A 27355-nucleotide genomic window follows, 5' to 3' on the forward strand; every position below is an offset into this window, starting at 1 on the left:
GGAGAGGGCAGCCCCTCCTCATGCTCACCCCCCGTCGGCAGCAGACCCCTCTGCTACTCAGCGGGGGTCTCCCCCAGCACCACCTGGGGTGTGTGTTCATGAAGGCACTGCATCTCTGCTGCAAATAGAAATGCGTTAGTGTAGGAAACCAGAAATGACAATCGTAATGAGTGACACTGGCTGAATGAAGAAAAACAGGTGGTTTCGTGAATGCAATTACCAAAGTCCACTGGATCTTTCAGGAATAAACCTCCATCTCTCTCATCTGTGCTCATCATACAGCTTTCAAGCTGTCAAAGCAAATCTATACAGAAATTTTAAAATTATTGTTCATGTTGTTTCTTGTCTCCAACTTCAACACCCCTGCCTCAGTAATCCTCCCTGCTTACAATGACAATGCTGATGTCAAAGTTCATCCTAAAGAAGACCGGAGGTGCAAGCCTACACTGGGGGAAAAACCCCAAGACTTTACCCAACCCAGTTTCCCATTCAGCAGAAGCAATAAAGCACGTTAAAAAGCATCTCTTGCCCCAGTAGCTAAAGACTTCATTACATATCTCCTTTCTGCTGGGCTCTTTCAATCATCAGCTGGTTTAAGCCCCAGCTGCAATATGGTTAGAGATGTTTCAGGCTGCTTGCATAGAAGCCATGGAAAGCAGAGGCAAGGCACAAATCAGCACAGTGGGTAGAGAGGAGAGAGAGTTATGTATTTGCTTAATATAAGTACTAACAGCAGCTATGGAAAATAAAGGCAAACCCCAAGGGTATCTTCGAAGTATCCCAGGAAATAAAGCCAACTCCCCACTGGAAACTAAAGGCCGATTTTCCAAAAGCAGCACCCACTTATGGGAAATTTCATTTCACCACACTAAGATGCAAGATACCAATGCAATCCCCCCTCCCTGTGTACAGCCTATTGTTTGGCAACAAGGAGCACTTCTAATTTTTCTGAAGTAGGCCTCCTGACTATTTCTTAAGTGAGAAGAGATGGATGAGGGAGATTTTTTTATTATTATTATTGTTCCTTTGAAACATTCCTCCCTTTCAACACTGTCTATTGTTAAATTAATTTGTATAGACCCCAACGGCTCAGAGGTCAGAAGGGTTCAAGTTGATGTTCTAAGCTGTGCACTGTTATGTTAAACAGGGTTTTTCTTGGCTGCAGCTTTGCAGTGAGAAGGTCACCCCGGGGTTATTTGGGGTAGCAAATGTTAGCTGTGGGCAACCATTCCCAGAGGGCTGAGAATCAGACTGGGGTTTATTTGATGGAAAGCTTAGGCAGCCTGCACAGATAGCAAATGCTCCTTTAGGCTGCCTCATCTCTTAGCTAATTCCAGGGTATTAAGAAACCTCTGGCATAGGGCAAGACAGCTGGAGGCTGTATTTCCAGGGTGGGGAAGCACACTCATCCCCTCATGTGGGAAGTGCCAAATTGGTTTTTAGCATTATCACATCATTTATGTGGTGCAAGCTGTACAGTAGGCAGCAACAGACAGGCAAGCCTGTGGGGAGTGGTGACTGCCAAAAGATGTATATTAGTCACTTGATGGCCTAGGCACTTGTCTTATTGGCTGTGATGAGGCCTCCTAATTAATGAATCTCTTTTGGACAACTTCCTTGTTAGTCCCGATAAATCTGGCTACTTCCTTCAACATTATTTTCAGAGGAGTCAGGCTGCATTCTGTGTTACTTGTTTCAGAAGATGTTTTCTTAACTTGCTGCAAAGAAGAAACATCCAAATGATTCAAACATCCAAAGTAGGTTATTTCTCTTTTCAGTATTGCTGTGTCTTTTTAATCTATATCTACTTACCTTCTACTTAGGGAACGTTCCTTGGGAGTTACACAAATGATGGCATTGCTAACCTGAATCATTTTTTTAATGCAAGGCAAGCACCCCAAGTCAGGGCATTTGGAAAGCAGAATCTCAGGTTCTTGTTTGCTCCTGAGGATGGATGCAGGCAGGCAGCATGCCTGCTTTCAGGTTCTCTGATAAAAGCTAGGATTTCAAGTTGGGAGGTGGGGGGGACTTTTTTTTTTTTTTTTAAATAATGACCCATTTCTATTAGCCCAGGCTGTATGAAAATTACTAAATATAGTGAGACTTGCAGTAAAACCCACTCGAGCTGGCAACCCAGCAGCTGGAGGAACGCTCAGTGGGGCTTCTGCCAAGGAACATGTCCTAGATTATTTTGTAGGAGCATGGGGGCTTAGAAGCATAAATCTCCAGGTTTTAGTGGGAGGTCACAGCTATCTTCTCTGCATCTGATATCCACTCTCCGCGCTCCATCATCAAGTTCAAGCTGCCTGGCACTGAAGCCAGCTATCACTTTCCTACAGTCCACAGCACCGCCTGCACAGCCCGGAGACCACATACAGGCTACCTGAGTGTGGGTTGACAGAAGGGAAGTAAAAATAACCATATTAGCTCTTAGCCTCACATGCAGACTTTACCACTGCCAATGGAAATGATCATCACAGCATCAAAGGACATGGAAAACCTGGCTCCGCAGTGACTGACTGCACCTCTCAGGTCAGCCTCCACCTATCCAACTTGCAGCACCTTTTCTCACTCTCCAATACACACAGATTCTACACTCCAGACAGAATTTCCTCCCACATTTCTGGTCAGGAAGGAAAACACCACCTTTTTGTCTTTTACAGACTGGTTATGAGCTGACCACAGTCTCGGTATTATAACTATGGGTTTTTAGAGAAATGCACTACATTTCACTGTGCATGATGTTTGGAACAATTTTGGTGTGAATCACTTCCAGGCTCCTCAAACAAAACTACGAAACAGCAGAAGTTGTAGTGAAAATAAGCAATCCTTATAACATATCTTTCATCAGCTTCATCAGCCTTTCAGGGACCCCCTCACATATCCCTTTACCATGTATGCTCAGCCTTACCTACTTCTGAGCCCTATTTTTGCCATTTGCTCTTGTCAGACCTTTGCAGCGCCCTGGCCCTGTTCACAGCAAGATGCAAAATCTCAAACCTTCTTCAAGTCGCACCAAATGTCAGCAGTGCCTGGCTCTACCACAGAACATGGGTGCAGAAACCACCACTGTGGCCATAGTCCCTAGCACGTCCTCACACACAGCTAACAGAGAAGCTGCTAAGCTATCTTCACACCACTTGCAGAAGTACCAGCTGGCTGGTTGGGGCAGTTTCCAGTCACACTTTGGCTGCCACAGCATTGCCTCTTCACCCAAGCACCAGGCAAAAAGCAAACAACCAATCACACACACAAAAACTCCTATATACATTAGTATAAAACTGCTGCAACTATCCAGAGATACTCTTAGTCCTCTTCAAAGTGAAATTCATGGATAACCATAGAGGCTTCTTGCTTTGTACAAAGACCATCCTAGCTGGCTACACTCTTATACCTGAGTAGTTCCTCAACTCAGGCAAAACTTCATGGATCAGGCCATAAAGCAGCCCATGTTTTTCCTTGGGCTACATTAACGCATCTCTGCTCCCCCTCATAAACTGCAAGATGCTCCCAGAGCACCTGATCAGCACCAGGGTCCTGCGAAGCCAAATGCTGTACATTTGCAGGAGGGTGCACGCTGAAAAGGCAGGCTGGCTGGAGATAAAAGCCAGGTGTAGAAACAAGGCAATCAGATTGATGGCAACCACTTGTTTGCTCATCTTCCATTCATTCATATGCACCTTATTAAGGCATTTATTTTTATTGCTGAGGAGAGGTCAACAAGAAGCAAGTGAGCACACAGAAGAAAGGGAGGAAGAAGAGGGGAGAGGCTCGGGCAGGCAGGAAGGAAGCCAGCCAGCCCAGCTGCAGAGCAGCACAGAGGGCAGGAAGGCAGGGGCACCTCAGCACTGAGGGGTGAGAACTGGAAGCAAGAACTTCCTCCCATCACAACTATCAAACCCTCTGGGGAAGCAGCAGGTGAGCCCTGCTCCTGCTGAGGGCAGGCTTTGGCCCAGAACACCCTACTCTCTTTCTACCAAGCAACTAATGGGAAAGAAGCCAGCATGCTCCCACAACAGATAGGAGACCCAGGTGAGTAGGACTTGATGGGTCTTCCCTCCCTTCCCTTCGGCTACTCTTCCCCAGGAACTCACTCTGCTTCGCACCATCTCAGTGCTTGGGCACCCACTGCGCTCCTCAGATGGAGCTTGGCCCTTGCTCCCTTTACCCCCATGCACCAGGGCACCCTTCAGACTGAGCTTTGTGATGGGTTAGTATCCAAAACAGCTGCACAAGTTTTCACCTCTTCCACAGTCACTTCACACCCTATACAGAGACACTCCGAACTACAGATGCAGTTGGTGCCTGAAGACCCCGAGCAGAAGCAGGAGTTACTGCCTGGCTTCAGCATAGCCTGGCTTTTTGTGGGACTGATCCTCCCCTGCCCAAAGAATAAGGTTTTAATCCCTTTCCTCTTGCAAAACCGCAGTTCGGGAGCAGCCCATGCCTATATACTGATGTCATGTGTAACCAAACATGATGGCAGGAATTTCTTAAGGCCTGAAACACAACAGAGATGCAGAGAAATGGATAGCCTACTCGGTGTCTAATAAAACGTAAGAAAAAAATCCAGCCAGCACATACAACTGTATTTGGTTCCCCCCCCCCACCCCCACTATTTTTAAGGGACAGCTTTTAATACCGTACTTGCAAAAACATATAATTCAAAAAAGGAAGGAAGTGCTTTGAGGGTTTTATTTAAAGCTTGACAGGATAAACGAATCACAGTCTCATTAAATCACACATCTCAGACTGCACACAAGACTAAACCACGAGAAATAGGACGTTACAAATCCTCATGCAGTTCTACACTTTGAGTACAACAGCTCATTTTATTTCTGCTCTTGGCAAGGTTAAAATAAAAGGCTTCTTTTCTTTGCTCCATAAATGTTTTTAGATACTATATTGCTTGAACTTAACACAGCAGTAATTGCACTGAAAAAGGCCAATCTGAATTGCTTCCTGAAAGAAGGAAACATTTATACTAACACGCATGTGAACAGAGAGCACAGTTACAAAAGGTCTATGTCAATAGTGTCACAAAACCTTGACCAAACTCATAAACTCTAAGCAGAAATGGTTTGAGAACTTCAGTTTTCCACTTCTATGTAGTAATATTTCTGATATACTGAATATCCATACCTCAATATAGCAGTAAGTTTTACATCTATAGAGTATGTTTCTATTGTATGTTCCAATAACGCAAGTCCTATAGGCACTGCGTTTTGCTTCATTTTTATTACCTTTTTTTTTTTAGACTCTAGTTTGTCTTTTTACATTTGTTCCAGAAAGCAAGCACCCCCTTGTTTTAAAACTCTAAAAAAGAACAATGGTAAATAATTTGTTCCTAATTTCTCAGTTCTATCTCACTGCCAACTCCTATTTATGTTAGCAACATAGTTGTAAGAGAGCATTTAGAAAATTATCATTGTTAATGTTTCATTTCTATATACTCACACACATACAAACAACATGTCCTCTACAGGCTTATTTTCATTCAAGCTTCTAGCCTAGAGCAAAGTTTCACCCTGGAAGAAGGTCTGCCAAACTGAAGTATGAAGTCAGTTGAGCCCTTGTTACATTACGAATACAATCCAAAAATCAAAGTTTCCTGGACTGCAACACTTCCTCCACTTCCCGCCCCCCCCCCCACACACACTTTTTTCTTTCTAAATATATTTTAATACTTAACATGACGATGCTGATGATAAGCCAACCTACACTAGTCAGGATGTTTGGTTTGGCTTCGTAGAACAAAATAAAGTGGTATTTGTATTGAAGGGTGTTTTTTTGGTGTTTTTTTTTTTTTCCCCTCCTCCTCTATTCTGGCACTGTTTTATGCATGGCTCAGGGCAATATTAGTTTAAACTATGGCAAGATCAACAGAAATCTTTTCTGTGGGAGATACAGCTGTTTGTAACCTGATCCTAACCACTGGAAATTGAATTCTACCTGACTGGAAACTTTGCAGAGAAATAGGATCTCGGAGGATAATGTCATGGAACAATGAGCCAACCAAAGAGTTGGCTGGTCTGCAAGACAGTTGCATTAGCTAGTTTTGCTATGAAAGTTGACATAACACAATAGTATTCTAATCTCATCCTCACTGGATACAACTGTGGAATGACCATTTGATGCTAGTTTTTATTGTCATAAGAGACAATGCAATCTAAAACCTTGCATTGTTAGATCTACAGGCTACTACAGATGAATCTGAGAAATAGAAAAGGTAGAGAAATAGAATACTTATTTCCTACTGAGATAGTTGGCAGAGGTATTTGACATGCCTTTACATCCACAGGGAAAAGTCTCCATATAAATATTGTCTTTAAAGTCTGAAGCTAAGCAGTATACATGTAAAATATTCCTTTCCTGCAACTCTTCAACAGGTGGAATTCACAAAATTTTCATAGAAATATTTGCTAGGATTTCAAATGCTTGCTACGTTGCCTTTGGTTTTCAGCCAACAGGCAGTCCTTTGAAATACTGCTGATTTCATTAAAGAGACCTCCTTTTGAAATTGTCTTTAAGTGGCCAAGATGCTGCCTATCTTTTGCATGCTCCGCTTAGAAGAACGTAATTCTCTCAGAGAAAAGAGGAAGGGAAGGGAAGTGGCCACTGTCCCAGCAGGGAGGAGGATGCCCCACAAAGAGAAGCAGCTCCCTCAAGCCATGGATGACATGCAACCTTCTTCCATCCTCTCAGGAAGATGCCAGGAACATCTAAAAGTCTTTCCCTCTTCTTTCCTTTATGGCATGTTGTCAACTATGTACCCACAGGCTCCCTCCTGGCTGTTGCAAGGAATAGCTGGGAGAGTGCTAGTGCTTGCCTTTCTTCAGGTTTGTGGCCTTCCCAGAAAACATGAGTTTTCCCTCTCCAGGGCACCATCTGCCACTTTGGAAGGTCATCAGCAACACTGACACCAACCATTTGCAGAATCAAGAAAAAAGTTGGTAAGGACGGAGAGAAATTTCCTCGTGTTTTTGCCCCTTGCCTAGCATAATAGAGCCCCAAACCACATCTGCAGCTTTTAAGTGCTAAGTGCACAGAACAAGTAATAAAGTGAAGCCAGTTCACTGCCCTAAATCAGTCAGGAAAAGGTTTTCTCTGCCAGCACAAAGAGAATGTTCTGGGAAAGAAACCTTTGTTTTAACATAGATGGACTCCTTAGCAACACCCAATCCTATCAAACCTATTTTGCTGATGGTTTTCAGTCCTGCTTCAGTTCTGCTCAGAGACAAAATGAATAAACTAGGATTTAGTCTGAATTAAGAGCTCATGCTCAATATTTTTACCATTTTGATAATTATATTTGCATCTATATTTCAAGTCAATAATGTTGATGGCGATGTTTTATAGTTAAAAATACTAGAGCAGGTATGGGTGTGCTATCCAACATGATGGCAAGCAGAGCAAAATTTTCTCACTTTTTCTTAATTATTGGAGAAAAACACATTGAAGTTCATGCTAAATGTGAGTATAAAAATGCAAAGATTTACTGGCAGCAAGCATAAATGACATCAAGCAGTGATGAAACTCTTGCTCTGGTCATTATCTGTCTACAATCTACTTCAAATTTCTCAGATTTTTTCAGTAATCTGCACAAAAACATTCTCCTGTGTCTGATCTGCTGTGGTTCAGGAAATGAGGCAAAAAGAGTAAAATTTGTGTGATTCTGTAGCTGGACATGACGTATTTCAGCAAAGCACTGGTAATCCACACCCACTAGTAGGAAATCTGTTATTACTAGTAGATCTACCAACTACTACAACTACTTTGGTTAACTGATTAAAAAAACTATACCAATTCAATAGAACAGAATATAGGTACAGTATATTTCCTGAATTTGTATTAACTTGTACTTCATTTTAATTATCTTTGCCTTGTATAATTTCACAGTATTTCCAGTAACTACAGCGAATTGTATGAAACAAAAATCCATAAAACCTCAAATATGGAACCTGGTATCACCTCAGCTAGACCGTGTGGGATTGTGAGAGACATCAGGTTATGAGACTGTGTTCCCCAGGAAGGCATGGTGCAGCCCTGTACGTTCACATAACCCTATCCCTACGCTGCTACAAAGCCACAGTATAATCATGTAGCATCTTACAGTTCTGAAGTGAATTTCACATAGAGGACTATAAAGATTTAAAGACCAATTAAGAACAAGAACTGTTTAGTAGACTAGTCTACTTACAAGCAACATTTATTCACACACAGCTTGTACCTCGCATTCTGCTTTCCCACTTTGAGAGCCCACTTGTGAGCAGTAACAGCAGTCCCACAAGTTGTTTTTTTTTTTGTCTGCTACATACAAAAATGAGCACCATTGGACTTTTCTTAAACAAGCAGATAGACAGTATGTTGTATTCCAGAAGAAAAAAAAAGTAATAATAATACTTAAAGTTAGTTGGGAAGAATGGAGTAACTGGAGCTTCAGACCTAATGTCCGTGGGCATAACTTTACTGACTGCTTTTGCACATAAATACTACCACCACAGGTTCATATTACAAATCAGATAGCTGGATACAATCACAGTTTAGTCTAAAGATGCTATAACTTTTACAGAATATCTTCTTTTTTAACCACTTTTTGAGATTGCAAAATCTCTTCAAACTGCTCAGAAAGCAGTGAAAATTAACAGTGACCTAATTTATGATGAAATAGACTTATACTAACTACTGATAATTTTTTTAAGCTTTAATTGTTAGAATTTGTTACAGCTCTTTATGAATCCTGTCCAACGTGCTTTCACAATTCTCAATGGATAGTATTTATCTGACTTATTTACTAATTACTTCCAAATTACAAGTGTCCCTCAGGTCTGAATCATTTCTGATGAAAGAACAAGCAGCCTTGAATGGTTTTATGCCATGAGGGAAGAGAAATTAAAGGAAAAGAATTTCTACGGATCTGATCAAGCAAATGAAAATCTTGATCTCTTTGAAGTGTTTTCTAACTTTATCACCACATGCAGGTAACGATTTGCGTCCGTTAAACCTTCCATGCCATCATTATGCCAAGGCCTCTGTTAATTTTTTTTTTCCATAAACAGAGATAACCATTAAAGCTAGGGCAAAAGCAATATTCCAGACTGCAGACACTGTAAATGTCACCGTTTCCATGCAGAAACTGAGTATGGACAAGCACATAAAAAATAATCACATATTTTCAAGCCATTTAAACAGAACATGCCCAAGGGCACGCTATGGAGGAGCCAGCATTTCTGTCAGTAGGTACCATGCGCAGTTTCCTCTCCAGCAGTCATAGAACCCAAGCACATGTGAATTCTAATCCATCACTTCTCCGCCAAGCACACTGTTGTAAGAAACAGGCACACTAGCGTCTTTAGTTTAAAATCAATTTCACTTGGCTTGGACATCAGAGAATAAGGGAAAAATATACTTTTAGTACATGACATTTGCTTTCTAAAATCACTGTCTTTCTTGGAAAATGTAACATTGTTAACATAATATACACTTTATGTACTCTATAGAACTCTCTCTATAGCTACTGTTTCTTCAGCATGTCAGCCACAACAGCTGACTAGTGACTCCAGATTACAGTTGTGTGTTTTTTTCCGGCATTACCGTGTCACTATAACCACCTCTTGATTTCAGAAACCTCAGGAGGACCAGCATTCCTGTTCTGAACCATCTCCAAGACCTACAAACCTGTCACCCTTGCTATAAGTCTTGACCCAATCTGCCTTTATCTTGATGACACTTTTATTCAGCATGCCTGTTTCCAAGTCACTTGACATTTTCCAGAGTTCTTCTAACGCATGGAACTTGAAATTTTCTTCTTTCGTAACCTCACTTCAGATGGATGGAAACTATTCACCTCATTCTGGTTAGAAAGGTATTCCATTTCAAAGAACAAAAAACGTAACTGTTTTCTTTAGCAAATCTGAATGAAAAATTCAATTTGAGTTTATATCCCAAAACCACAGTGGAGCTGATGTGGTATCACATATTACTTTCTGAGAAACTAATGGTTTGAGGTCACAAGCAATCCTCCTGTTGCTGTGCTGTTACTGACCACACTTCTCCTTTACAGCCGATTCCAAACAACATGGGGGAGGGATCACATACGAAGGGGTTCCTAAGGACCAAGGTTGACTAATCCAGTAGCATGGCAAGGAAGACTTCATAATCTATGACATATACTTAGTGGCTACATTCTGCACTTACACTATAGCTTTGAGTTATGAAACCCCAGTACAGTCCATCTAACAGCTATGATTTTATGATAGTCTCTGCGTAGCTGTACCATTGTCCAGCTGTTAAGATTACTGCCTTATTTACTTAAAATGTTCAAAGTCAGTAAATAAGGAAATAAAATCAAGGGATGAATGGGAGTTTTATTTCAAATGTCATGCCATTTAATTATTGTTTAGAAAATAAATATGCAAGTTCAGAAACAGAGTTAAAGTGGCACTACCAAACAGTACTGTAGAGAGGGGACTTGGCTTTACTGAGTTTCTCGAGCTGGATCAGATGTCTATCTTAGCCATGCTGAATTACTCAGTAGTCAAGGCTATTATTATTGGCTGATTCCCTGATTAGCCATGGTACTGGTATGCCTGAGACCTTCCAAGCACGGTTGGTGCTTACTGCAGCAGTAGACAATGCTGTAATATTGCAGTGTTACAGGCTATGCAGTTTTCTGTCCCTTCTATCATCTTGTGCAGTAAGTTTATGAAACTCCTTGGAAACTTTCATCCGCAGGCACTGGATGAAACAGCACCAGTAGTAACTCAAAGCTTTGCAGTTCAGCAGTCTGAAGAGTGCAGACACGCTATTGCTAGAAATGCCAAGAAGATAAAAATTCATTAGGCTGATCTCTTCCACTCTGGCCCTGCTTACTGAAGAAATCATTCAGGAAGTCTCTATGCAGAGCGCTACAGAGACGTGCAGTGATGCTTGAGCTAGCTCAGTAATCATAAGATACATACTCATACCTATACATCTTGCTTTCCATTTCCTTTTTGATAGCTATGGCTTTGGCCTTTTTGATAGCTATGGATTCACCACATGAAAAATCCTCAGGGCATTTTCAATTGCAAGTAGTTGATATTAAAAACAAACAAACAAATAAATAAATAAGAGTCTCTGTGTCACACATGACAAAAGCAAAATTCCATGAGTACAGTGTGCATGCAGTAGCTATGCCCTTATTTATCATGACGACCTTGCAAGAGCAATGCATATCCCAGTGACTGCAAGGCTTAATTATTTTAATTCCGTGGTCCAGGAGTTTTCAGCAGGGTTTCTCTGCTGCTTGCAGCTTTTGCAGAATGTAGCAGCATATCTGATCACTGGTTTAAGTAGCTGTGATCTCATTACACCCATCCTGCATTCTTCTCATTGGCTGTCTATATAGTGGCAGATTGATTTTTAGCTGGCTCTGTAGGCCTTTTTAGTGCTCCTAATAATAAAACGCCTGAGCAAAGAGAAAATCTTCTGATAGGTATTTTACACAGGCACACCCTTTCAGGAATTAACCCATGATAATCTTGACAAACAACTCCCTCCAGTACACATGCTAACATCAGTACAGACGGCAAACAGCACAAAGACTGTGCCTTGCGCATACATGGAGCACCTCCTGGCCTCATAAAATGCAGACCTTAGAAGAGAGATCCTGCCTGAAATGGTCTTAACAAACTGATCCACGGCACTTTGTCTCTTCACAGAGCAGCACCTCTGGACTTCCACTGAGCTTCTCCTGGTGCTTTTAAACTTTAGCCCAGGAAAGAAAAATACAATCAAGCAATAACTTCAAACACTCGCAACTGCTGCTTCAGGGTGAAGGCTCATTCCAGCTTGACATCTGTTCCAGCCCTGCTCACTCTGACTATAAAGTGACTCAGTCAAACTAATTCAGTGTCTTTAAATACAGCATATTTAGAGGCTTTTCCTCATTGTCATCTGTTTGGCTTAATATAACAATAGTAAGTATCTGCAACGGCTTGCTCTGGTCTTCACATCATCCAGGAACCAGCACTGAGAGTGGAAGAAAGGGATGGTACATAACCAGGTCTCATTCCCACACAGGAAGAAATTACAGCCAGGGCACCCCCAACTTAAAAAATAAGAGGCACTTTAAGGCCCATGAACGTTTTCTCTGTATTTTTAATGCCTATCTTAAATTCTGCAATTTTAGCAGCTAAATGCCTCAGGCTACAGTTGTTTGGACATAAGGAAGAGTAGCTCAAGAACAAACATGGAAAAAATTGCTGCCAATCTTAGGCTATTGCCACCTTCATGGCTTTCCATGGCAGGAGCTGCTACCAAGAAAACTCTGAACTGAAGGACAAGGTGGCCATCAATGAGATTTAAAAAAAAAAAAACAAAAACAAAAAAAAAAAACTATTTTAACTTATTTTTTATACTCAAGAAAGTATAACTAGGCTGACAGAGAGACTCCCTTTTGCCAAGCAGAGATGTAAAAAGCTATATTAAACAGTGAGCTCTCAAACCAGACACTCCAAAAAGCTCTCTCCACTTATAGCAAGGTGGAAGAAGGACTCAAACTGTGACTCCTTCTGGTATGGATACAGGGCTAATGTTTCTGTCTCACCACATTTGCCTGTACATAGCCATACACCATTTGGCTCCAAGCTATACTGCCCTAAATTTATGGTTTAAAAAAGAAAATAATAAAAAAATCAATAGTAGAAATATGGTTGGCCTGAACAAGAAATAGCAGTGAACAATTAAGATGGAATGAATATCCACTATGCAGAAATAGTTCTAACAGAGAGATTAGCTTTCTATAACAGGCTCCAGTTTTAACCTTCGTAACTTCAACAAAGTAAAACCCAGTCACATGAAATTTCACAGTCACGATCTTGTGCCAAGGAAAGCTTCTCTGGAAAGTTTGAGGTAGATCAGCCAAGGCATCTTGGAGATATGAGAGTTCCAGAAAAGTGAGGTGTTCTACATTTCTTGGACTGTATCCTAATTTTTTTTGGCTCGTCATAACTTAAAAATGGTTGGCTTAGACATTCCAAATTTGCTTGGCTACTACTGGTGCCTTTGGCTAGTTGCAGGCTATTTTATTACTAAATGTGGGTTTGTGCAAATTCTGAGCACTGCAGTTGTTAACACCACATGTTGGCTTGTATATACTGTAGGCAAGCCAGTCTGGCCCACTTCAGCCTCCTTCATCACCTCATCAGCTATGCTCAGGAGGCAGTGCCAAAGCTCAAGACCCTTCCCTCAGGTCCAATGGGATGTAAGAACTTGGCTAGACTTTACAGTCTCCATGGGGGAGCTCTGTTTCTCCAGGCTGAAGAGAAATGGTCCAAGGGTGCTTCCAAGCTTTGCCAGTACCAAAGTACCTCTTGGAAAGCTCAGCACACACCACGCACAGACGGTTTCCTCCCCAGACTTTGTATTGTCTGTTTACCATTCCTTCAATCCTCACTTAGCCTTATTGTCCCAAAGAACATCCCCATAACTCCCAAATCCCCCCCTTCTCCATGGGTTACTGATTCAATCTATTTTTCAATTCCACAACAGTTGCAAACTCCTTGCAGGGGTCTGGGTGCTTCTGCAGCTTACTCCCTCTCTTTGCTCTTCTCCCTCAGTTTCCAAGAGCCTCTTGCAGACTGGGAGCCTCGTACACATAGACACAATGTACCTCATTAAACTTCTGGGCAGGAAACCCAGGGGGAAGATCTCAGCCCTCAAGAAGCAAATTTCCCCCAAACAAACTAACAGCTTTGATGAACCCTGGAAAGATTCTGAGTAAGGAATTTGCTCCTGGTGGGAATTGCTCTGTTCACAATCTTGATTTTGACAACGGATACTATAGCAACCTCATGCATCTCTTGACACAGCCTTCGGCATGGTCAACTACTTTAAACAATTATCCGTAATCTTTGACATTTCCTTTGACAATGACTATCACCTGCAGAGTCACCAGGAAAATAAGCAGTGCACAGCTGATCAGTGGTGGAAAACATTAGGACATTAAAAACACTTCTGAGTGAAGTATGTTTCTACACAGAAAGTGCCTCAGTTACAAAGAGGCCTATTCTTTTGGAGATGCACACATGCATGACTCCCATTCATAGGAGTTATGCGAGTGCATTGAAAGCAGAATAGACTTGAAAGTGTCTACATTTACCAAACATCGATCCCACACAGAAGTGCCTTTTAAGAATTACATTCTTTGACCTACTGCAACTTACTTTTGCTCTTCAGAAACAAAAGGCTTTGCAACCACCTACATTTAAAGAAGCTGTGAGATGAGCACATGTACACACAAAACCCATAAAATATAAATGACAAATAAATAGGAAGAACTGAAGTTTTATTCACACTTCTCATCCAGTTGTGTATTTATCAGAACTCCTATATCTATCTGTTCCATCATCTTTTAAATGTGGATAATCAAGGTCAGCCTGGATGAGACTTTGATCAACTTCATCTAATGGAAACTGTCCCTGGCTATGGCAGGGGCGTTGAAACTAGATGATCTTTGGTCCCTTCCAACTATTCTATGATTCTCTGATTCTGCCTCAAAGGTTTGCTCTTCTCAAGAAAGACCATGCAAAGTTCAATCAAGTTTATACACAGCCCTGCAGTGGATCAGCACAAGCATATGGAGCTCCAAAGAAAGCTGCAGGAGGAGGACTTCTCCAGTCTCCCACAGAGCTCCTGCCAGGAGCAGCCCCCCCTGCCCTTTGGAAAGGTATGCTACCTCATCAGCTCCAGGGGCCGCTGCATGAGCTAATGAAAAGAGCATGAGGAGGATCTGCAGGCACTTTCCTCCCTGCATCAATCCACAGAGGACCAGTCACAGTCTGACCCTAACTTAACACTTGGGCTGTAAACTTACTTAACACTTGTATAAGAATTTATTTTTTTCAAACATACTGATGGCAGCATATGGCCCATCGACAGGTTTATTATTATAAGACACTTTTTCCACCAGGTTATAGTCTTTTTTATAAACATATGTTTCAGCACATAATAAAATCCTTAAGAACCGTTTCTGAAACATAATCACTACACAGGCACAGAAACTACTTTTCAAGGTTTGTCAAGATAATGAAAGAAACAATCTTTTAAGGGACTTCCAGTTTTCTAAATGTCTTTTAAATCTAAGGCTATTGAGAGTTATGTATGTTCAAAAAGGAAAGAAAAAAAAGGAAAAAAAAATCACCACTTCGTCAAAGTAATCATTTTTATATTTAGTAAAACTTCTCCTTCCTTTAAGCAGACCTTTAAACTATGCTTTAAATCAGAACACATGTTTTATGGGTGAATGATAAGCTTCTGGAAAAAGGTGGCATATTATAAAGCAAATGTCAACATCACACAGCTACCGTCATGCAAACTCAGCAGTGTAAAACCGCTCTTCATATTCTGTGCCCTTCAGCAGCACTAGTACAAGGCCTGTGTGTGGAACCAACGTAGTCAGAGCATGGCCTTGCATCTCCATATACTGTGTTATATCGAGTTAAATGTTTAAAAGCATGTCACTATTTGATTTCCCCATAAACCACATCTGTGTTCTTAAGAAATAATGTTTGTTTATGCAGATATAATGCAATTTCTCTGCTAGTACTAAAGATTTTAGAAAGACCTTATGCTGTACAGTGCTTTCTTCAATAAGAACAGTACACTTTTTTTTTTTTTCCAATAAATTCCTGCATTCCTCTTATTCTTAATGCTTCTTCTATAATGCCTTGTGACATACTTAGCCCAAGCAGGCTTTGTTTTAAAACCAACTTCTTCAATATATCAAAATATGACCTAACGCATGCATGCTTCCCAAGAGATTTGCTTCCTACCATCCACGTTTATTGTCTCCTGTTGAAAAGAGCCTGCAGCTGGAATACAAACAAGAAATTGCATGCATCTATATCCAAATCCCACCTAAATTCAGTGCGAGACCTCTAACTGAATTTAGGGGACCAGGGATCAGGCCTCGAGTTTGCTGAAGACACTAGAGGCCTTCTAGACTATATGGTAGATGATGTCAAATGCTCCTGAAGTGCTTGAAAATATTTTGCAACCCATGTCAACATTTCATTAGTATTTATTCTATATGGGGGAATACTGAGCACTTGTTTGTTTTTTTCCCCTCCCACAATGATACTCATCATAAAACATAGGTGTTTAAAGACACTGGAAAAAATAATCAGTCACTAGCACATTTGAAGTTTAAACAAAGAAAAAAACCACACAATTTTATCATAGGCATACTGTTATAATTGGCATGCATGAGCATACATTCAAAGGAAACTCATTTGTTAAAATTAACCACCAACTTCTCAGGCAATTTGTCAGTAACTACGATCAAGTCTGGACATGATTAGCTTCACAGGGAGATACAGCGTGCCCTCTAAAATGCTTCCACAGGCTGACACCCAAAACCAGTGAAGGCTTTGAAGAGTCTGCAAGTAACTTCAGCTGGAACCAGGACCTGATCAACTCGGCTGTGCGCTCTACTTCTTTCTGCTTTTACGGATTAAGCCTTTATAGGAGAGACAGGCTAACAGTGCCAGCAATAAAATGTGCTCTCTCCACAAGCAGGCGGAGCACGATTAGCAATCACACTTCCCTGTGCTGGAAGTGTTTGGAAACACTTAACTGGCAGGATGGTTTTTAGGCTAAGACGAAACATGATGTGCTTGTTAGCCACTCTAACGAGTCCTTCGACAAGGGGGCTGGCTCTGCTCAGCTAATTGAGACGGCTGCTTCAGTGCTGCAGAAACCTGTCTATTAGAAACCACATTTCACAGGTGACTGAACAGCCATCAGATGGTTGCAGCTTTCATTTGTTACTGACCCGCGTTCACTGCCTCAGCCTCAGGGTGGAAGGCCCGATCTCCCCTTACCAGCTCGGAGCTGAACAAGTCCTCTCTGCATAGTGAATTATAAAATGTCAACAATATTTTCCAGATTCGCAAGGTATTGCATTGAAACAGTGTTTTGGACTAGCATCTTACCGAGGAACCAGTCTGATGATTTCTATGGAGACGACTTTGTGGATGCATTTTACTCATAAAGCGTCAAATTCTGCACTTCTTGGCTATGCAAATACCTGAAGAATGTGGGCATTCTGTACCATTATCATAGAATACATCATTGAGTATCTATAGATTAAAGGTGTTTACTTTGGTTCCTGTCCTGCAGAACGCATCACTGGTGGTGAAGAGACTTGATATTTCGTAGGAAGAGGATCAGAGCCTTTGCTGAGGAACAGATATGACAGTGACCAGACCAATAGTTATCCTTCCAGCAATGGGCTGAAAGGCAGCTTCACTACCAAAATTTAGTAGAGAACTTAGCATAGCAGAGTTACTTTAAACTGAGGATCCTATAAAGATCCCGTATCTAATTTTACACCCTTTGGACCCTTGGCTCCTTGAATAACACAATGGATTTGCAAAGCTGCAGAACAAACCACCGCATGTCACAAAGTCCTCTACACCTGGTTGGTCACTTATCTTCCACCCAGACCGACACATAGCACAGGGGAAGAAGAAACTCTGCTTTTCCCAGTTAACAGCCATTTGATTCACATGATTTTGTGTTCAGTCTCCAGAGAGCACTCACAGCCACTTCACAACTCTAGCTATAAAACATCCTAATCTCCTATAGACTTATACTATTTAATACAACAAACAGCGGATTGCACAAAACCTGTTGTGAATCCTACCACTATGACAACTGCAGATCTATACAATAAATAACATTTACTTTTCTTTACATTTAGATCCCTCAAGTGCAACCTTCCAGAAAGCACAATGCAGTAACACAGACATCCAGCTGTAAGGTCGCATCTTCAACGAAATATAACAGCAATAAGGACCAACACGTCCCAGAGCCCAGCGCCGCTGCACTCCCTCAGCTCCCACTGAATTTTTGGCAGTCTTTGGCAACGTGGAAGATTTAGCCTCTCCAAAGCGACTCGCATCGAAAAGGGCTTTGAAGGCCTGTGGACAAACAGGCTCTATCAGAGCATCTGTTAGGAGCAAGTTCCCAAGGTCAAGGACCCTTATCAAGAATACTGACAACAGCTCCCTGACATTTAACTCTTCCAGCATTTATCCCTCCAGAAACAGCCAATCTTTGTAAAATGTATACAACAAACATAATGATTTTGGCATGCATTGCCCTCAGGGCCAAGTATTGAAGCACTGTTTATAATCTACATACAATTTTCAGGCCAAATAAAAATAAAGCTGAATTTCTTTTCAACATTGTTTTTCTCCAGAACGTTACTGATCAAGAAAAAACAGTTTTCAATGCTTGCACCACAGAAAAGACTGGATCTGAAATATAAAATGGTCATAAGACTTATACCTAGTATCAGGTTTTTTTCTCTATATTATTCTCAGATATAATATGGTAGTTTTATTCAGCTTTTCACATGGCCTTGGTACCCTAAATATGGCAGCATGAGTTCTACTGGAGGAAGACAGTATTTATTACAAAATTATTCACGTGTTTCATTGCATATAATAAGAGTTTGCTGTATCCAAACCCTTTACTGTAAATTCTTCATGGAACAGATTTTGTTCTATGCTGCTACTTTTACATTCTTAAAATAATTTTCAAGATACAGAACGCCACTGGAAGAAATAGTTTTAACTTCATTACTGTATTACTACCAACAAGATCACACAGCAACTAGCTTCTTTTTGGTTACACAAATTGGAAACGTAGTGGCACAACTGCAAATGAGAACCTAAAAAGTGCAAAATTCAGGAAAAAGCCATGCATGCAGCTGCTCCAAAAATAACCATGGTCAGATAAAAGTCTGAAAGCAATTATTTTAACCGTGTATATTGTACACAGACCACTGCACTAAGCTTCTATAATTAAACAAGACAAAAGGTCATATGGTGCCTAACAAACCATTTACTACATTAATTACATTCAAGTGTGGCAGTCTAATGCTTCGTAATAACTAACAACAAGGGAAATAATTTAAAGAAAAGTATCTGATGTTGTAAATTTTGTTTTCCATTCATCAGTACCAATGCTACTAGCAAGTCTTTCTAGTACACTTCAAAAGCACAAAAGGGATACTGCTTAGTGTCAGGAAGAGCTTTTTAAGGGTTGTAAACCTTTGCTCAGAGGAACCCAGCAGTCTTACTTGACAGAAATTATTTCTGCACTACAAAAGTAATGCCAGATTTTGCATTCCTTGAATCAAGTCCCCTACGCCTTTTTCCAAAGTTACCAAGTCACAGGAGTGCTTTTTTTTTTTTTTTTGTAGCAGCAACAGCATCTCAACAGACCTTCACAACTCTCAGATTTATTTCTGACTCTGTTCCCCAGATTTGCCTTCACACTAATCACAAATCATGTGTACACATCTGCAATTTTAACAGTATTTGCAGCAATTTCTCATCAAGATAATTAATATTAGAGGGGTACTTAATATATTTTGGCTTCTTGTAATGCCATTAGTAGCTAAACACGAGGAAAAGGAGCCAACACCATACGCCCAAATAGTTCAATGCGGACTGCCAGACAATTGCTTAACAAATACAGAAAAGTGCCCAGAACACAGTCTGAAAATTACTGCAGAGAGATTTACATACAATTTCTGATGGACAAGTAGTATTCCAAAAACTCATGTAAAACCCAGTATGCTCTATTATTATATAGAGTAACTGACACACACAGCATCAATTTGGAATACAATCATTAGGATACTATCAACAGGATGCTGGTTTTTTTCTTATTTAATTTCACTAATCTGAAATAGAAACAACAACAAAAATATATCTATAGGACTAGAATTATTTTATATTTTGCTTACATTTTTATTGGGAAATAGTATATCCAGTTTTATTTATACACAACTCTGTGTTTAATCTAAGAGTGCATAGGAAACAATCACTGTGAAGATTTCAAAGGACAGAGATAAGGTGAACATGGTTATAATTTCCTATGTTTCTACTGGGATACTTATGTATGCAAACGCAACATCCTTTTAAGTTCATTTTGTAAAGTTTCTATAATACTTTCCCTGGTTGCTTGGCCTTTCTTTTCCTCTCCTCAGTAGAAAAGGGATCACAAAACATAGATGTTGAGGTCTGCAACAAACCTCTAACATTTTGTACACATCCCCCAACCCTGAATTTGCAATATGGACAATGCTGGGAAATCCTGTCCTCTGCCCAGATGAACTGTAGAAGAAAAAAAAAGAGTTTTCTTAGTGCCCATCAGGAGTTGTGGAGGTCATAAACTCCATCACAGAAGACTTCTGCCTACAATAGGTGAAAGTCTGCACTTACAGGATCTCAAACCCAGCACTTTCACAGCAAATGGGAAGTGAAGCTGAGGTCTGCTAGGATGTACCTTTGTGTTTGAATAGACAGGCAGGACCTCACCTCCAGACTCTCCGAGAGCAATTTCATCACATCATCTTCCAGCAGTGCAACTTTCAGTCCTAGCAAGACACACGCTAAACCAGCAGGTAACCACCACAGCATTTCCAGTCAAATCATCACAAAAGCAAATCTGAAGGAAAAAGATACCTAAATACCTCTAAACTGGATTTAAAGTTAAAAAATACATACATACTCTTAGCAAATTTGCAAAAGCTTCATCTTTAAATGCAAAAACATAGTAATTCTTTCCCCCCTGCCTGAAAGCCCCCCCCTCCCCTTTATCAAAATGAGCTGAATTACTTTTCAATGAGCTTTCCAAGACAAATATAAATATACCTATGAAAATTACCTGGACGCAGACACCACGCCTGGAAAGTTTCATTGCAAAGGGTTAAAGTTCAGAAAGTTTGCAAGACTGAAAAAGGGAAAGCAGACTGAAAAGCTAGCAAAAACCTTAACCTTGAGGTCTGCTGCTGCCTCCAGCATATTACTTAATATTTCTTCCTCGATGAAGAAATGAGATGACTAAATCTTACTCCAACAGTTATCAAGTAACATACTCAAACGAGTAAGCTGGCAAATTTTATTTCTAGTACTAAGTGAAACACATTACCATGACAGAATAAACCACAAATGATAGTGGAGCATTACAGAAGATAATGTTCCCAGTAAAATATACAAGTGGTCCACAAAAGTGATCTATGTTGCTTATTAGAGGTAAATTCAAAGAAATCTTATTTTTTCCTCTGAGAATATCGATTTTTATATGCTAATACGATTGCTAACTACTTATAAGCGCGATCTGCACAAGCAAATGTAGAACTAATAAAATAAGCCCTGAAAAAGCAACCGCAAGAAAAGGTCTCATTGAGATTCCTGGAAAGCACTGCTTCCCCAAACACATCTATTCAAGCCCTTTAAGCAGGCGAGCCCTTCCCCAAAACACACCCCGCGCACTCCCCGCCTGAAAACTGTTAGAGCCAAGAAGCCACCGAGCCGTGCCACCTCCAGTCCCTATGGCTGCACGGAGAGGGTTTTCCTCCCTCCCAGCGAAAGGCTGCGGAGCAGAAACCCTCCCCCTTCGGAATAAAACCCCAAAAAAACACCACGAAGCCGACAAAGCACCAAAAGTGCCCTCCTCCCGGGGGTGCCCCTACGTACCTCCGGGGGCGCTCGGGGCGTTGCGGGGCGCTGCCCCCCGAGGCTCAGCAGCAGCAGGAGGAGCAGGAGCAGCTTCCCACAAGTTGCCGCTCCCCCCGCATGCTGGTGGCCGCCGCACGCACAAAGCGCAGGGGCTTGGGGAGGGAAGGGGGGGGGCGGCGGCGGCGGGCGGCACCCCCACTCCCCCCGCATCGCGACGGAGGTGACACGGGGGGCTCACGGCGGCACCGCCCCCCCCATCCCTCCCACCCACCCACTCGCCCGCCCGCCCTCCCGCTCTCAGGAGCCGCCCCCCGCAAGAGGCCAGCCCCCCGCCCGAGCACCCCCTTCGTTCCCAGCCCCTCCCGGGATGGGGACCCCCGCCCACCTTTGCTCTCCCCCTCGCTGTTACCTTTGGATGGGGAGGGGGGGGCTGCCCCTGAGCCGTGCCGTGCCGCGCCGCCCGGCCTCATTGTTCGGGGAGGGGGCGGCCCCCGGCGGGAGGGGCCGGGCGCTGCGGTGGAGGGGGTGGAGGGGCACCTTCCCTTCCCCCGGAGTGTGGGGGGGGGGCAGCGCTAAGCTTTCGGGGGGCCGTGGCGGAGGAGCTGGAGGCGGCCGAGCTGCCGCCAGGGCTCCCGAGGAGGGCGCGGTGGGAGGGAGGTGAGCGGGCGGGGGCCGGGCCGGCAGCGAAGCCCCCCCCTCCGCATCGGGGAGATGGCTGTGGGGGGCTTAGGGGGGCTGTGGGGGGCCGGGATGGAAAGTTGGAGGCACCCCGAGCCGGGCAGATGGGGCTCCCGCAGCTGCAAACGGCTTCGGCTCTTTAAGGTTAGGCTGCGGTAATTAAAGGGAATTATTTGAAGCCCAAAGGTCTCCCGAGAAGAACCGCCTTAACCCGCTCGTAAAAGCGGCGAGGAAAACAAGGCAGCACCCGGCCGCTAGATCCGCGAGCACAAAGGAAACGAGGGATCAAGTAGGTGGTAAAGGGGCTGCGGGAAATCCGCGCTCCCACCGCTGTGCCCGCACGGCACCCATCGCCCCTGCTGTACTCGCAGCGCCGGGGAGGGCGAGAAATGTGCCCAGTGCAATTGTTGCTATCCCTTCTCAGCTTGCTGAGCATCTAAAAACACCCCGGAGCATAGTTGGCTGCCTTTGTTTAGATCGACTCGTGTTTTACTTAGCCTACTCCAAGGAAGTTTTCACCTAGGAGTAATCAGCACAATGCTTCGATAACCTTGATTGTGCCGGATCTAAGCTTTAAAAAGTGTTCGGGTAACTGGTAACGCCACTCTGACTCTCACTGTGCCCATATTTGCTGAGAGTAAGATGATCAGAACAACGTCCCTGCAAAAGGCATGCCTTCAAAGCATGGAAAGAAGTGCTGAAACCGAAACAAATAGTACTAAAGCAAAAAAAGATGCAGTTAGCTAAACTGAGATGTAACTTTGGAAATAGAACAAAAAAGACGCAAGGATGTGAAAGAAAAACACGATCAGGAAGGGGTTAACATTTTAAAAAAATATGGTTGTTGAAATAATACTCCACGCCAAAAGCAAATAATGACTGTAAATCCCAGAGAAGTTCATCCATTTATTTATTCCATTTAAGTGGGAAGTTTCATGAATTGCAAAGCAATTAATGAATAAAAATGGCATTATTTTTTTTCTTCTCAGCCTAGGACATTGGCAAAACAAATTTCAAACCTAGAGCTAATTTCTTCTAAACTATAAAAATCCTAATCCATTGGTGTGACGAATTATGTGATACAACTGCTTTGATTGTCTCACGTAAGTGAGATAGGACTGAAACAGACTGCGATGTAGAAATATATACAGATTGGTGCTATGGATGCATTGCTGCTTGAGGGATATTCCTGAATACCATTCCTTCAGAAATCTAAATTTATAAACATAACTAGCAATTAAGTAATGGATTTTTATTTTTTTCCCCCTAGGCTTGCTGCAACTATCTATGAGACAATGTGCTGGCTCATACAATAAACCACAGGCACGTGTTTTAAGAAAGACAGTAAAAGGTAGATACCACTCACTCTTTTTTAAATTATTATTTAATTAATTGTTTTTGAAGTAGGAATCTAAATTTGTAGAACTCCACAGACTTTCCCATCTGTTACTATTTAAAAATGTGCAGTTCTTTAGTATGCTCATTTTAAATAGACAGGTGAAATAGAATTTCAGATTGGTGTAGAATGTAAATGAATAGCATAAATTAAGTGAGCATTAGAGGAAAGCCAGTAGTGCTAAGATACTCTACATGGGAAACTAAGATAGTTTAAACACTATCAGGAGAGCTTTTCACCCAATACTCCCCTCTCTGAGCAAATGACTTCCAGAATGGGCTCTTGGATTGGTGACAGATAGTGCTGGTTGAGCACAATTTGTATTGACTGCAGTGGGAGCTGTACCTACACATCTAAATGTAAAATTTATCTGCAGGAGGCAGGTGGAGTTAGTCCGCAGTCCGCGAAGGTTTGCTTTTGCCTTTGACATTTCACTTTTAACTTAGACTCTGAACTCCAGAACGGGAGAGAGCTCGCCATCCTGTATTTCTCACCATTGGCCTAATTCTGTCTTCCAATAGAGTGATGTAATTAAGAACAACCTCCCTGGAAATCAGGAGAGTGAACTGGGATAAGGTCGGTGAGATCAGCATCAGGCCCCAGTGATGCTGGAGCATCCCGTGGAACAGTCTGAGATCCGAGGACAAAGTAATTGCTGAAGAGTCCCAGGTGGCAAAGAATTTGCTTTCACATGTTCACAGCTTGAGGAATTTGTCTTTTATATAAATTGATAACAATGGTGTAAAGTTATGCACAGATGCCGTTGCTTTGTTACTGAGTTTAACGAGTAGTATAGGTGCATCTATCACTTTGTTTTGTTACAGTGTTAGAGCAACACATATAAATAAAGGGGATAAATAACCCGATTCACTATGGGTAAGAGTCCCAGTATATTAAAAGCTGTGACACGGAGAAAGCTTTCGCCTCTCCTGGAAAAAGTTTTATAACACTTCTTTGCAGTCATCATTTAAACTGGCAGGGTACAGTACACAAAGATCCTTAAAGCCCTTGCACAGACTCAATCGGCCTTTTCAAAATACTTCCATGGTGAATACAGCTCCACTGAATTACAGGGGAATTTTTCTATTGACTTTACCAAAGTGAAGTTACACCCAAGTAATTGCTATTTTATTTTAGAACTATTCTGGCTTTGGACAAAAGAGGTGCTCCTAAGGTTGCGAGTAAGCACTCGCAGACCACGCACTGCCTGTTTCTCATGGTTCCCTGACAGTTTTCTGCCATTTGTTCCTGATGGGACGCATGTGCTGGTTTGCTGCTCTCTTTCTGCAAACCCTGAAATGGCCTGGGGCTGCACACCAGCCCTGTTTGAGTTGGGAAGGACAGAGCACACCACAGCCTGATCCCTTTAGCATCCCCAGAGGTGGCAAGTCTTCAAGTCCTTCATTATCACTGCTGCAGGCACAGCTCCTCTGTCCGGGCATCACCTTCCTGCTGCGCCCACCCTGCTGGACACTGGGATCCTCATTAGCACTCATCTGCCCTCTGTGTCTAATCATTGGGTACGTTTTTAACAAACTGCAGGTACTGCTGCCGGCTTCCATGCACCTCAGGCGCATTTTGGTGTTGCGGTTGCTCAGATGCGGATGTGGATTTAGGAACGGAGCCTACTGAGCTCAATTAGCAGCTATCCCTTAGGAGGGAGCGTGGCCTGGTTTCTTTTTCTCATATCATCTCGTGGCAGATGACTGGGAGAATTGCTTTCACTCAAAAAAGAAAGCCATTTTTGCCCTTCAGAAACATCCTGATGAAATTCTCATGGGCTCACTGGCTTAGTTTTAGAAGTGTGCATGCATCCGGCTGGGCTCAGGGTGGTTCTTGCACCCTGGCTGAAGGGCACTGGTGCATGTACAGGATGTTTCTAAGCACTCCCATCTCTCTGTACGAAACAGATGGAGAAAAAAAAAGGGGAGGTTACTCACCAGCATGACATGGAGTCATCTCTGAAGGAAATGTGTATACTGTCACTTGTGTGTCTGGAAAGCCAGTCCAGTTACAGCCCGGTGTTTGTTCCATCTCAGCAAGGTGCAGTAGGAAATGCAGCAGGAGTGGACTTGGAGCCTGCCACCGAGTGTAAGCTGCACCATCTCTGAAGCAGCCCTGGGACTCAAAGATATCAGGGATATTACTTCTTTCTAGTTTTCTCTGCTCTTGAGAAAAAGCCTTAACTTACTGCTGGCCTGACCTGTATTAATAAATAATTCTTATATTTCAGTACTGGCTCAGGAGTGGAAGCTGGTAAGAAACTCACAGCCTATTCTTTGCTTTACTCTCCCCTGTATTTGCCCTAGGCAAGAAGCATGAACTCCCATGACCACAGCGTAGACTTTCAGCCAGACCAGGGTCACCTGTCCATTTGTTTACCTGCTTGCACAGCCACATAGGTTGAGCCATAGCCCACTTCTGTGATTTCTCTCTGTCAAGGAGCTGGATTCATAAGAGATGACAAAAAGCTGAAATGAAAAGACAAAGATACCACGCCTGTCTTCAGCTCAAATTTTCTGCCCATTTTCATACTATTTCAGAAGTCATCCCCACGTTTGGTAAAAGTTGAGCTCCAGTTGCATTTTGCTGGTAAAAGGGTTGGGGGTTTCCATGTCAGCAGGGCTGGGAGCTCCCTCTGGTGCTCCATCCCACTGACCCCAGGTGACACCCTCCGAACTCTATAGGCAGAGTCAGGCAGGAAAAGCCACAAACGTCATAAAGCTGCATCCTTCATATTAATGAGATTGCAAAGCCTTCATGAGCAAACGAGTGTAGCATCCTAAGGATGCATGCAGTAAAACATTCCTGAAGTCTGGTTGCTTTGATAAACTCAGACAATGCTCTCATACACCTTTCTGCTGAAGGTGTGGAAGATTCTCTTTCCCCCCATTACTATTTATAGCATTGTTCCTTGATTCCTTGTTGCTTTTAATACAAGCTTAGGACACTAAAATAACTTGCAGCCTTTAGACATCTTTTATTAAAAATCAGTCAATGCAAAACTTTGCTGGAATTCAAGAACTGGATATTCTGGATATGTAAATAAACCTCTAGAGATAGACGAGTTTTGGAGCAAACCCTGTACACAAAATTACTCAAAATTAATCTCTGCCTGTACTCTGTGTGGTTGTGATTTATGGAGGCATTATTGACGAGCTGCAGTGGGCTGGCTTTTCGGTTGAGAAGGTTAACTGAAATAAACAGGTTTTTATGAAGCAGGTTTTTGAAGAAAAAAATCTGCCACATCTGCTGAATCATCAAGAAAGGAGAATGAAACAAAAAAAGTTGGTTTTGAAATGACAGCTCTCTCAATGTGCAGTGGGGTAACGCCTTCCAATGAAGAAATACATATTTATTGGGATAGAGTTATCAGCAGTAAGGTAAATAAGTAAATATTGTGGGCTCGCAATTTTAAGTGCCAGCTCGGAGGCAGCCCGACATATACAGAGAGGCCAGGGCAGCAAGCAGGGTCAGGATTCGCTAGGTCAGGACAGGCAGCCATGCAACCACACGGCAAGTTGTGTACCTGCTTAGATGAAAAACAGCCTCTCATGTTTTGCCATCAAGAACCTTCATGTTTGAAGGGATCTAGAGTGTTATTCTGCCTGTCCTCATCACCACAGCCAGCATCTGCCTTAACAGATTACTGGTTTATCTGGTGTAATGGGAAGGACCAAAAATGTGCCCCTATACTTCAAAAGCTCTCAAAAATTCATTCTGAATGCCTGCCACTGCTCCAAGAGACCCTCCACGTGTT

The 27355-nt window shown here is 42.4% G+C and overlaps 1 protein-coding gene and 1 long non-coding RNA gene across 2 annotated transcripts in view; one reads left to right on the forward strand and one right to left on the reverse strand.

The window, feature by feature from the left end:
- ST6GAL2 (ST6 beta-galactoside alpha-2,6-sialyltransferase 2) overlaps positions 1–21983 on the reverse strand; it is a 52376-nt gene extending 30393 nt beyond the window's left edge. The window contains 2 exon segments of the mRNA XM_040536720.1: positions 20728–20793; positions 21931–21983. Of these exon segments, the coding sequence (XP_040392654.1) occupies positions 20728–20760 (33 nt within the window). The 5' untranslated portion in view covers positions 20761–20793; positions 21931–21983.
- On the forward strand, positions 1814–18422 carry LOC121059668. The gene is made up of 3 exons (XR_005814605.1): positions 1814–4032; positions 6881–14710; positions 17747–18422. It is a non-coding gene; the product is annotated as an uncharacterized LOC121059668 (long non-coding RNA).
- Positions 21984–27355: the final 5372 nt, after the last annotated feature.

The sequence above is a fragment of the Cygnus olor genome, chromosome 1 (assembly GCF_009769625.2).
Source record: "Cygnus olor isolate bCygOlo1 chromosome 1, bCygOlo1.pri.v2, whole genome shotgun sequence".
Lineage (NCBI taxonomy): Eukaryota > Metazoa > Chordata > Aves > Anseriformes > Anatidae > Cygnus > Cygnus olor.